General features: G+C 32.7%; 1 protein-coding gene and 1 non-coding gene across 18 annotated transcripts; one reads left to right on the top strand and one right to left on the bottom strand.

The window, feature by feature from the left end:
* Positions 1-4,138: 4,138 nt before the first annotated feature.
* On the top strand, positions 4,139-5,593 carry LOC105769610 (deoxyuridine 5'-triphosphate nucleotidohydrolase). The gene is made up of 3 exons (XM_012590352.2): positions 4,139-4,765; positions 4,857-4,948; positions 5,059-5,593. Exons 1-3 carry the CDS (start codon positions 4,413-4,415, stop codon positions 5,301-5,303), a joined length of 690 nt encoding a protein of 229 aa, XP_012445806.1. The 5' UTR covers positions 4,139-4,412; the 3' UTR covers positions 5,304-5,593.
* LOC105769611 (uncharacterized) lies at positions 5,185-9,921 on the bottom strand. Of its 17 annotated transcripts, none has more exons than XR_008196204.1 (8): positions 9,689-9,921; positions 9,552-9,600; positions 9,050-9,379; positions 8,889-8,931; positions 8,543-8,615; positions 7,239-7,310; positions 6,213-7,119; positions 5,185-6,070 (listed from the first exon to the last, which is right to left on the bottom strand). It is a non-coding gene; the product is annotated as an uncharacterized LOC105769611 (transcript). The 17 variants fall into 17 exon arrangements; XR_008196205.1 differs by having other exon boundaries at positions 9,050-9,145; XR_008196201.1 differs by having other exon boundaries at positions 9,050-9,600.
* Between the last annotated feature and the right edge of the window lie 2,828 nt (positions 9,922-12,749).

The following is a 12,749-nucleotide window of genomic DNA, read 5'->3' as shown; positions in this document are numbered from 1 at the left end:
TAGGTTAAATTTTTCATATTATGGAACTTTTAGTTTTATTTAAAATTATCACAAATAAAAATACTTTAAAAGTAATATTTATTAGTTTAAAAATTCTATCAAAATTTTAAATAATAGTATAGAATAAGTTTAATAGGAGCTTAAATTTTGCATGTATGTTTTAATGTCTCGTTTGGTTTCTAGTGCGATACATATTTAGCATAAAAAATAGTTAGACAATAAATAAAAAGGAAAATATCGATAAAAAAATTTATTCCACAAACAAGATTAAGGGTTGCAAGTGTCATATAGTTGTATAGTAAAATATTAAAAAAAGATATATACGTTAAAATTTTAAAAGTTGCTTGTAGAATAAAAGCATTATATTGTCGATGTACCAAATATTCACCTAAACATAAAATAGTTAGCACAAAATAAAACTTAAAATTAGAAAATAAGTAAAAACTTTTATAAAAATAACATCTCTTTATTAAAAGTGTGGTATGGAGTGACTAAATATTACCAATTAAATTAATTTATTACTAACTAATGTTAAAACATGTGTAAAATATAATACTCATATCAATTGTAGCATAAGAATTCAATATCAAGTATCTTGGGTAAATGCCTACCCAATAGCAACAACAACAATGATGATGATGATGATGACAGTAATAATCATTTATACTATACATAACGTAATTAATTGAGTTGATGTCATTAATTAACTTGACACCAATTCGGTTAGTGAAATTACTTAAAATTAATCTTGATAAAGTAATGTATATTAATATAAATGTATTTTTATTATTTTATATGAGTACTTTACTACTTCATTTATAAAAAAATATTTGGTACTAATAAAATTTTTAAATTTAAGGGTGTACAAATGACTTACAAAAATATATTGAAATATTAAAAGAAACGTATATAATTTTTTAAAATCACTACTCAACATTTTAATGTTCAGATATAATAATAATAATGGTTAAATAACAATTTGACCCTTTAATTATCTCATTGAACAATGTGGTACCATAATACTTTTTTTTTCTTGATTTGGTACCTCTACTTTTTTTCGTTAAACAAAGCAGTCCATGCCATTTCAGAAAAATGATGTGGCAAGTTTCACATTAAAAAAAAAAATTTTGCCCTGGCATTGTTACTTCTCAGCATTAAAAATTTAAACATTAAAATTTGTCTATTTTCTTTTTCGAGACTTTACTACTCAAAAAATGCCGAAATTTGTTTTAATTTATCAAACCGTTTTTTTTTTTAATTATGGGAATAGGCCGATTTTTTAAGTGGAAGTGTTTTCAAGTTATTTGCAAAAAACGCTTCTAGATGGAAGCGATTTCTACCACGTAACGCTAAAAATGTGAATGGTGATTTGTGGTAAAGATCATATTAAAAAGTGCAGCTTTTAATATTATGTTGTTAGTTGAAAGAGTAAACAATCCCACATTGTCTAGGAAGAAGCTGCAAATGAATTATGAGTCTATATATAACCGTATCCTACATACTACATCGCTTAAGAAAATAAAAAAATGAGACTTGGGGATTATATAAAAAATTGTTTTGTAAATTTTATTTTTACATTAATAGATGACACCGAAAAAAAAAATATTGGTGCTGCTATTTTTAGTGTTGATGTGGCAGAAAACGATTCCAGTTAGTAGGGGTGTTCATTCAGTTAACCGACCCGAAATAACATTAACCGAATTAACCGACCTTTCAAAATCTTTAACCGTTAATCGAACCGAATTTTTTTTCAAATAAATTAACCGAACCGAATTTTTTTCGGTTAATTCGGTCGGTTAACCGAATTAACCGAAAATTATATATTTTTTATTTTTGGTTAAAAATTAACCGAATTAACCGAATTACCCAAATTACCCGAATTAACCAAATTGAATCACTACATAATTAAATTATTTTTAGACTTTTAAACTTTAGTTTTAGTCTTAGTTTTAAAATTTTATTTTTATTTATTAAATTATTTGTAATTTAATTTTATGATTGGGTTGGGTTGGGTAATTGGGTTGGGTTGAAAACTTGAGTTTAGATTAGGTTTAGGTGAATAGTGGTTCTATTTATATATTATAATTTTATTTATTAATTTTTTTGGTTAACCGAAAAAATTCGGTTAACCGACCGGTTTCGAACCGAATTAACCGTTAACCGAAAAATCAAAAAATAATTAACCGACCCCCGATCGAAAAAATTCGGTTAACTGACCGATTAACCGAATTCGGTCGGTTAACCGAATTTTTTCGGTTTTACCCGAATTTTGCACACTCCTACCAGTTAGAAGTATTTTTTGGCGGATTCTCATAATTATGCAAAGATTAAAAAAAAAAGGACATTTTTTTAGTAATAAAGTCTTTTTTTCGAGGTCGATAAAAGGCCAAAACCTTCTTTTAAACAAAAGAGCAATCCCTCCAAGAGACATAGTTGCCGCCGCTTCTTCCTCCTTGCCCAGCGACCTTTCTTTGGCCAATGCCACCACCAAATGAGAGCTGTCCTCCTCCTTTTTCTGTTTGTTTTAGTTTAGTTTTTGAAGAGAACACTTCCAAAGTCAATATAACTCCAATAGCTTGAACACAAGAGAAGCCTTCGATCTGCCACCTCCAACGTCGGATCGGACTATAAAATCATATTTGGCCTCTCCTTGGCTCAAGGGAGCTTTTGACTGTTCGAATTTAGAGAACGGTGCTCTGAGCCTCAAAAATCAAAGGAACCCGAGGTGGGTTTTGGAATTTCTCTTCGCATTGCTTGGCTTCTCTACTCCCTTTCATTTCTCGACTTTTTTCATATTTGGCTCCCCGTTTTTCACTTTCTTGAGTCGTCAGCTTTTCTATTTGTTACTGTTAAGAAATAAAACAATGGCATGTAATAGATTATAGTTTTGCTTGGAAGAGCGGAATTAAAGCTCCATCTTCTTATTGATTTACTCGACTAATTGCACTCGACAAAAATCTAAATTGACATTAAATTTCAAGTTAATTGGCCATTCCTGACCATGGAGTGTGCTTTTGAACAAAGAGGAAGGTTGTAGAAACAAAGTGGATTCACTGTGTTACTCAACATCTGTTAGCTAGAATCCCAAATGATATTTAAGTGTAATTTTTTAAATCTCATCATTTATTTTCTTAGCTTCAATTGTATATAATTTAATCTTTGACATAAATGGAAAATTTTACGTGATTTTATATGTTTTATTTTATAGAAAATTTTAGAATTTATAAATATAATTTATTTTAAAATTGGATTATTTTTATAATTTTGTAGTTTTCTAATATATTTTTTGGAAATTTTATTAAATTTCTAGACTTTATATATATATTTATTTATTTAAAAAATTAATCAATTTTATACTATTAATGACGTGGAATATACACAGTTAGCATTTAGATAATTGTATACAAAAAAGTAGAGGCACGAAATTGATAAAAGAAATTGAGATAGTTAGTTTAGCATTACTTTTGATAAAAAAAATGTTGTGGAAATTGTTTTTGAGAAATATTTTTGAAAAGTTTGGTTTAATATTTAGATGTTTAGTATTGTTGTCAAAAGTACTTTTGAGAAATAAAATATCTATTTTAGATATGGTGTTATAAAATAATAAATATGTATTTAAATAATATTCAAATTAATTAATATTATGATATTTTAGTAAGAATATAAAAATAATTTATTATAATTTATTGTTAATATTTTAATATATAAAATATAAATTTTAAATATTTTTAAATAATTAATATAATTATTTATAAAATTTTAATTAGAATGTATAAATTATATTTTAAATATTAAAATATAATATTATATATTTGAAATAAATTTCAATGACAAAATAATTATAAATATTATATAAAATATTTTATAAAGGTTAAAATTATCATTTGTTGTTAAAAGTATTTTGCCAAAAAAATTAGAAGGTCCAAAAATAATTTTTAAAAGTACTTCTAACTTAAAAAATGACCCATTTAACATTATAGGTCCAAAAGCGCTTTTTATATCAACAATACTTTAAAAATTGCCCATTTAATATTATAGTTCCAAAAGCGCTTTTTATCTCAACAATACTTTTGAACAACAATGTTAAAATAAGCCGAACTACAGTTGTAGGGCCAAATTGATATTTAACCCTAATAATAATGAAAACGCCTTCAAAAGGTTAACCACACAAAAATCGAAGCTTTAGATCCGAGCGGCACACGTTTCCTAGAAATGCAAATATACCTCCAAATCCAATGCCCCACTACTGGCTAATCCTCAAAAAGTAAGGTAACGTTAAATAATGGGTTGGGCCACTGGGTTTCCAAGATTTTACCCACACACATGGCTTTGGGCTTAGTGAATGGTCCCCAGGCCATTGCCAGCGGAGAGCATTTAAGCAGGGCGGCAGATAGGAGTGGGCGCTCTTGGAAATGGCGGGAACACTTGGCGCCATCAGTTCGTGGGTACCCAAAATCCCGGCTTTATTCTTATATAACAATAATCGCTGTGCTTCACGATCCTTAGTCTTCAAACCAGTCTGTTGGAATCGTCCCTCTGTTTTCTCTACCTCTCCAAGATCTCTTCTTACGATGGCCCAAGCAGATCAGATTAGCAACAGCCCTGAAATCAAAGAGCCATCCCCGAAAGTCCCAAAACTCGGTCAAAATGGAGTACATGAAGTTACCCATGGTCCAGCCTCCCTCTTGAAAGTCAAAAAGCTTTCTGAAAAAGCCGTGTTGCCGTCAAGAGGCTCTCCTCTCGCCGCTGGCTACGATCTGTCAAGGTAACTCCTCAAGCCATTCTCTATAATGGAAATCGCAGTCGATATACAACAAATTTGATTGAGTTTTTAAAAAAAAAAATTTATGGCACAGTGCAACGGATACAAAGGTGCCAGCCAGAGGAAAAGCGTTGATTCCCACTGATCTAAGCATTGCTATCCCTGAAGGAACATATGGTCGCGTTGGTAAGAATATATTGCTCTATTATGTTATTTCCTTCATTAGTTCATTATGATTTGATTTCGTTGGCTGATTGAAAATGTGGGTACTTTGTTTTTTTTTTTTTTATGTGTAGCGCCAAGGTCTGGTTTGGCTTGGAAGCATTCCATCGACGTAGGTGCTGGAGTGATAGATGCTGATTACAGGGGACCCCTGGGGGTGATTTTGTTCAACCATTCTGATGTTGATTTTGAAGTGAAAGTGGGTGACAGAATTTCCCAGTTGATCATTGAGAAGATCATGACACCTGATGTTTTGGAAGTTGATGATCTGGATTCTACTACTAGAGGTGCTGGGGGATTTGGATCTACTGGCGTTTAAATCTCTGGGTTTTTTTTCCCAAATGTAATAATGGATTAGCGTTAGCTTTAGGATTAGGGGTTTGTTTTAGAGGTTAGGTTTGGGGGACTACTGCCTACCGGTGAAACAAAGCTTTGTTTTGCTTATCGGTTATTGTCTTGTAAGAAACCCTGAATGGGTCAATGGTAGCATATTAAGCAGGCAGTAACTGAGCTCTATCATGGATATTTGCACTACTGTTCAACCTGTGCTATTTTGTGGATTTATATGGTTTATTGCCTATAATATATTTGCTGTGCCGTTGATCATGAGCTTCAAGTTCATCTTTCCCCCCTTATTTTTCACATTTTGCAATAAGAACGTGCGTGGCTGAGAAAATCATAAAACGTTAAAAAATGAGCTTCAACATGTCAAACAGTGGAAAAAAACAGGTTAATGGTTTTGTGCATTTACTCGAAACTGCTATTGGACGTCCGATGTCATAATTTTATTAAATCCAATGGGTAATTTTATAACATTTTCAGTAAACGGGCAGTGTTACTTTTTTCAGTGAATGCTTCGTTAAGTCAAATTTAAGAGAATAAGCTACTCACCTGCCCAATGTTGTAAGCATACGAGATGGAAGCAAAAGACAGAGAAGGTCCATATCTAGAGAATGTCTAAGGAATATAATAATGGTTAGGGCATTAATCCTGTTATGAACTAAAAGGCTTGGGACAAAAGCTAAGAGCCACCTTATGCGGAATAAGATGCTGTGGAACATTCCCCTTCCTCAATTTCTCTGCTGTCTGCAGTAAAATCAATGTTTTTAAGAATCATACAGAATTCAGGCAACTGTTTGTGAAAAGAAAATGATTTAGTTGCTTGAAACCTGAAATTGCCCCTATAGTTAAGACAGATAATTGTTACCTACAAAAGCATAAAACATACCTTCCCATAAGGGAGGCATCAATGATTACTCACCAGTCACAACTTCACCTGCCAATATAATGATAATGATGACGACTTTGAGTTAAAAGATGCAACATAAACAACAAAGTACATGGTCCAGTTAGTAATTGGTACAGTAATAGATTGGATTATACCATTAAGGTACCCAGGTTAACCGCTCTTGAAATACCAATGAAATCACATAGAATTACACGTCCCTGGCAATGTCAAACGAGAACTTAAAATGCTTATAGCTTGACCTTGCAGTTTAGGACAGCTTGATTCTACAAATACCAAAAGTTGAACAACCATCCCTACCCCATGCACTTTACCACTTCAGCATGATAACTAGAGAGTACCAAAAGCTGAATCTATTTATAATATGAGGTTATGCAGTGGCAGAATCGTTTCTTCCATCAGAGCTAAAGGTAAAGATTTGAGCAGTTAAGGCAATGAACTCTCAAGAGTTGGAACCCATATTATGGTGAATAACATTCAAAAGCAGTTTTTAATAAACCAATTCAATTTCTCCAAGTACATTTAGTACTTCTTTAAATTTGTCATGGTAACTAACAAGAATAATGTGCCATATCTGGCCAGTCTCCAACAAAGCTTTCTGGTCTTTATTTTTTGCACAAGCATCTTATTTTTCCTAGGGGCAGAGATCCATAGCTTTGCAGGTCCAGGGTCAAATATATAATTTAGCACCTTCAAGGCGGTCTAAGATGTTATATATGAAACACAAATCTCCTAATATTCTTCTACCATATGCAAGATGCAACAGACAATTCACCTGGTTGACTAGTTGATAAAACTTGTGTTAGCCATTTGTTCCAGATTTGCCTTTCACCAGCCTCGTAAGGAAGCAGCACACCATCAATTGGCGCACAATCTAAATTCCTGTATTCTTAGATTACAGCCAAATCCGTAAACCCATAATAGCTTTAGTAGATGGCTCTATGCTAATATTATGAGCAACAAAGACGCACAACTGCAGTGGGAGCTGATATATATTAAGGCACTTACAGGTATAATATATTATTCTTGAAAGGAGCTGAATGGAAATGTTGATCAATGCTTGAAGTCCCCATTAAAAACCTTGAAGTAGAACACACAAAATATATTCAAGATATTCAAGTATACACCAAAATCATGCAAATTATTATTATTACTATTTTAGGAGGGGGCAAAGTAAAAAAGATGAAGAAATAATTGCCAAAAGAACTACTGCAGTTGGAGATTTAAGATCTCAGTTGAAACTTAAAACTAATCACACACTCTTAGTTGTCATGGTATTTACAACTGTAAATAACAAGTTCTCAGTACAGCGTGTAAAACTGAATTTTGCGATAATAAATCAACTCCATAAATGAAAATTGAAGAACATTTTCATCCTTAAGTTCTGTTTGTTATATTTGAAGTGATTTATTTCCTTAGAACAATGAGATACTCTTTAAATTGCACAGATCAACATCACCTATCAGATACGGACTCCTAATGGACACTATAAACCATAATTTACAAGTTATAGAAATTCGAAAAGTGAATGCAGCACAACCACAATAAGGGCAGTCCTTTTATGCGGTTGTAGAGATCCACCAGTAGCTGTTGGTGTTAGAAGACGCTGCTCAAGTTGAGAAGCTTAGCAGCTCAGTTCATTAACCTACACAGACAGGTGCATGGATATTTCACGGCCAAAAGTTTATGGTTGGCAAGGTATGGATTGTGATAAGTGGCAGGGCTGATAAAAATCAGTATTCGGCAGCTTTGGTACCCATTTCATATACCAAAGCTTTCTTTGGTGTCTTGGTTGGCTGTTCAAAACAGACTGCCTACTAATGATAGAATTATAAGGAGAGGGCAAAATATTGATGGCAGGCGCAATTTTTTCGGCTTGGAGCTGGAGACAAGGGATCATCTGTTTTTTGAGTGTAGATACTTGGGAGCAGTACGGGAGGGGGCCAGATTCAAAAATCAGTTGAGAGTTTGCAGCAGGAGTTGCAATGGGTGACTGTTAAACTAAGAGGAAAGGCTCTTATATCCATCTTGCCGAGAATAGGATGGAATGCATACATTTGTTTGATTTGGAGAGAAGGTAATAACAGACAATTCAATACGACTTAGTTGACTGAGCCGGATTGGTTAAGTAGGATGAAATAGGTAGTTAGAATGTTTTTAACTGACCCAAATACAAGGCATTTTGATACTGTAAACTTGAGACTGTGCACGGCTTGGGAATAGAATTTACTTCATGGTTAATTATCTTCCACAGCTCTACTACAAAAGGTCTTAATCCTTAACAGGAACCAAAGATATTGATAAAAACTTACCACTGTAATGACCACCAACCCAGTCCCAGAATGCAAAAGCATCGTTAGGATCAATGCCAAACTTTTTAACAAGCTGCATAGGAAACATTTATAAGCAGAATAGTATAGATACCAGTGTACCATATCATATGTTATATGAAGCAATATTTATAAGAGCTTTAGCAGTTAATGAGAAGTGAAGAAAACAAGCTATGAACGATAGGCTATCTGATTCAAGAAAAAGGAGAAAATACATTTTCACTTTATCAAGTTGGTCCATCTCTTCTTCTTTTTTGACACTAATTACCCAATGGAAGAAAGAAAGAACACAGAAACATACCAGTTGCAGTAATAAACAACTACTTACAAACATAGATGGCGTCCTTTAGCAAATTCAACAGCCTGAGGGTCTGTGAGTCGTCAAGACTCAAAGAGAAAACCAAATGCATCAGCTATGCTTCCTTCTTCATGGGTTACAAGTAAAAAGACCAACAACATTACACAATTAATAACAAAGTGCATCCGCACCTGTTTGGAGAGCCAAATGAACAAATAAAGGACCTAAGAAACTGGCATCAATGCCAATTGCAAACATATCCTTCGGTGGTTTTAGGTAGCTCCAACCTGCCAACATTTACCTGCATATCAGCAATTGAGGAACAGCATATTCGACTAGATGTTTAAGAAAACAGGAAGCTCCCCAGGAGGAGCCACTGAGAACTTTCTCTGAAAATTCCATGATCTTATCCAGAACATTAAAAACATCTGGCACCACATTCTTTCCATCGCGAACATAACAGCATCTCACGGTGCCGGGACAGCTACATGAAGAACTGACCTATTCTCTGTTCTATTTATCTGAAAGGTACCAGCAAAACACGATGCAAAGTCTAATACACTAAAAATGAATAGCCATTAATTATATTCAACAATTATTTCAACATCACTAACTTTCACAACAAAGCATCAAAACTAATCTTTCTTTTTTCTTTTAAAAGAAATGGTGTATAAAGAGAAAGTTGAAACTTACATGCTCGCCGCTGAACATTCACTTAATTTGTTGTTTTCAGAGAAGCATCCTAAAAAGGTGGAAAGATTTAAACAAAAATCGAAAGCTATCCCAATTTAAATCCATAATCCCAGAAACAATAATTAATCCTAATTCACCTCAGCTATTTATAGAGTTTATCCATGATGTCAAGAGTGGCGCATTGTCTTGAATAGTCCAAAAGCATTCCATCGAACTCACTATAGGAACACGCGTTTTAATAGTGAGATATTTCATCATTTCTTTTTTGAACCTGTAAGGCTTTTGTGCAGATATCGAATCAGAGGAAATAATGAGCGTTCATCGATTGGCATCATTCTTTGTCGTTCATCAAATCACGGAGATGGGTACTATCAATATCCTCGATATGAGTCTGTAAAACTCCAAAAGAAAGAAATAATTTTTTTTGTTGCTATTTGAGCTATAAGTTTGTCTAGAGCCTAGAAAGTGACTGAAGAAGTTAAATTCAAGTCCTTCAATGACTATGGTAAATTAGAGTGGTTATGTGGCACAAACGACACCGTGTATTGGAAAGGACTCATTGTCATTTACCAAATCCCCAAGCCCGACCAGTTTGCTGAATTACAAAAAGAGTTAGGCAACCTAGACCTGTCCATGTCCGCCTGGCCGACGGCCCGCCTGAAATATGGGAGGGTTCGGGTAAAAATATAAGCCCGAAATATGGCATTGGGCAAAAAAATGAGGCCCGTTTAAAAAATGGGCCGGGCTCGGGCTCAACTTTTTTGCCCGAGCCCAGCCCGGCCCGAATATAATAAATATATATTTTTTAATTTTAAAATACTTTTAAAATATATTTTTATTTTTTTATTTTTAAAATATTTTTTTGTGTTTATTAAAAATCGGGCTGGGCCTGGGCAAAATTTTATGCCCATATTTCGGGCCGGGCCTAAGATTCGGGCCGAATTTTTTTCCCGGCCCGCCCGAAATATGGGAGGGTTCTGGTAAAAATATAGGCCCAAAATATGGGCTTGGGCAAAAAAACGAGGCCCGTTTAAAAATGGGCCGGGCTCAGGCTCAACTTTTTTTGCCTAAGCCCGGCCCGGCCCGGCCCGAATTTAATAAATATATTTTTTATTTTTAATTTTAAAATACTTTTAAAATATTTTTTATTTTTTATTTTTAAAATATTTTTTTGTGTTTATTAAAAATCGGGCCGGGTCGGGCTCGAGCTTATTATTTTTTTCTCGGGCCGGGCCTGGGTAAAATTTTAAGCCCATATTTCGGGCGGGGCCGGGCCCGGGCCTAAGAGTCGGGCCGAATTTTTTTCCCGACCCGGCCCATGGACAAGTCTAGGCAAAACCACACCCGTGCATGACTGGAAAAAGATAAAAAAAAAAAAAACCTAATTCCGTTGCCAGGAATTGAACCCGAGTCTCCTGGGTGAAAGCCGTAATCCTAACCGCTGGACGACAACGAAATGTGAGTGGATGGCACCAAATTATTGTAAATTACTTATAAGTAATTTTATTTTAAGATAAAGTCAATCTTTCAATAGGTGAATCATTTAACGGAATTAGGTTTCTTCAAATAGATGGGTTTTGTCGAGCTTTGATCAGCAACCCATAATACTAGCATAAGGACCAACTTGATAATCTTTTTGCCATGGTGAGTCAGCTAGACTATCAGAACTTGCCTATGAAGAAAATTTATAGCTTATCATTTTATTGAAATCCTTATCCCACAAATTTTTTACAACCTGTATCTGATACTAAGAAATTTTCTTTTCTTACAGTATATTTCACTATTTCATGTGATAATCAACCTTGTTTTTAATATATTATCCCGATGTCGTGACGTGATTTATGTCAACATTTTGTTTCTAGAAGGAGTGATATATATAGATTCTGGTCCTTCACAGAAATTTTTAGCAATCTTAGAAGGAAAAAAATTCAGTTCAAGGTGGTAATAATTTTCTTACCTCTAGATATCTGCTTAACAATGCGGTAGTACTGGCATTAAAGCCCTAGACAAGTTCATCTTTTGTTTTGTGATGCATGAAGCTGCTTTCGGACTTGAGTAGCTAGTGACTGCATTTTTAGTAATCAGTAAAGAAACAGACCGGATTATACGTTTACAAGACCAATGAAATCACATGGAATTACATGTCCTTGATAATACCAAAAGATGAACAACATCCCAACCCCAAACTTTACCCTTTTCAGCACGATAATTTGAGAGTACCGAAAACTGAATCTATTTACAAGAGATTATGCAATAACAGAAGCTATTCTTAATATGGAATATGTGTTATATATCAATGTTTTATTTTAGGTGTTTAAAATATTAGGTTAATATTTTATTAATGTTATATTTATTTTTAATTTTGTATTAGGTAATGACTCATTGTTAATGGCTCGATAATTTAAGCTGAGATAATATTAGTTAGAGGTTCTATTATTGTTCGATTTATTTATTTTTAGTTGGTTTTATTTTAGTATGGATACTGCAACTAAATTGTTTTTACCCTTTTCTTTGTCGTGGCTTGATGGATTTGATAGTCTATTTTAACAAATTGTCTTCTTGTTGTCTTCCATCCAATAATTAGCTGAGCAAAAAAAAAAATTGCATAGAAAAACACATTAAAAATTTTAAAAAGTAATTAAAAGCTTTTAAAAATTATTTATTTTTCTATCGGTTTCAAAGCACTTGGAAAAATGACAAAATATTTATGTATTTTAGAAAAATTTGATGCAATAAATAACAAATAAATTGTAACAATGAATTAAAACTCAAATAGAAAGGGTTTTAAATATAGTACTTAAGCAAATAATAAAACGGTAATCTAAATACTTTTGATAATTGTAATGTCTAAATAGATTAATAAAAATAAGTAATATATAATAATTTTAAAATATAATTTATAATACGTTTCAAAGCGGAATTTATCATTATTTTTCCATCTATTTAATATTTAATTAATATATTCAAGACAAAATCATTTTTAAAATAAATTTAAATTTTAAATATAAAATACTCAAGTTTTAAACATACGTTTTGTATAGAGTAAGTTATTATATTTTATAGAAACTGTTATCTAATTATATGAAATTTGATAATTCAAAAGTTTTGAAAATATCATGAAAATATGTAAACTGAAGCTATACTGCTATAGTTACATAGATGTTATATATATATATTTGAAATTTTATCTAAAATAAG

This window comes from Gossypium raimondii, chromosome 5 (assembly GCF_025698545.1).
Source record: "Gossypium raimondii isolate GPD5lz chromosome 5, ASM2569854v1, whole genome shotgun sequence".
Lineage (NCBI taxonomy): Eukaryota > Viridiplantae > Streptophyta > Magnoliopsida > Malvales > Malvaceae > Gossypium > Gossypium raimondii.
Note: the sequence above shows the minus strand (reverse complement) of the source record. Positions and strands in the feature narration are given on the sequence as shown.

Coding starts and splice junctions, on each gene's coding strand:
- LOC105769610 (XM_012590352.2), top strand. CDS start 4,413: ATGGCGGGAACACTTGGCGCCATCAGTTCGTGGGTACCCAAAATCCCG. Junction 4,766..4,856: donor GCTGGCTACGATCTGTCAAG/GTAACTCCTCAA, acceptor TTTATGGCACAG/TGCAACGGATACAAAGGTGC. Junction 4,949..5,058: donor AGGAACATATGGTCGCGTTG/GTAAGAATATAT, acceptor TTTTATGTGTAG/CGCCAAGGTCTGGTTTGGCT.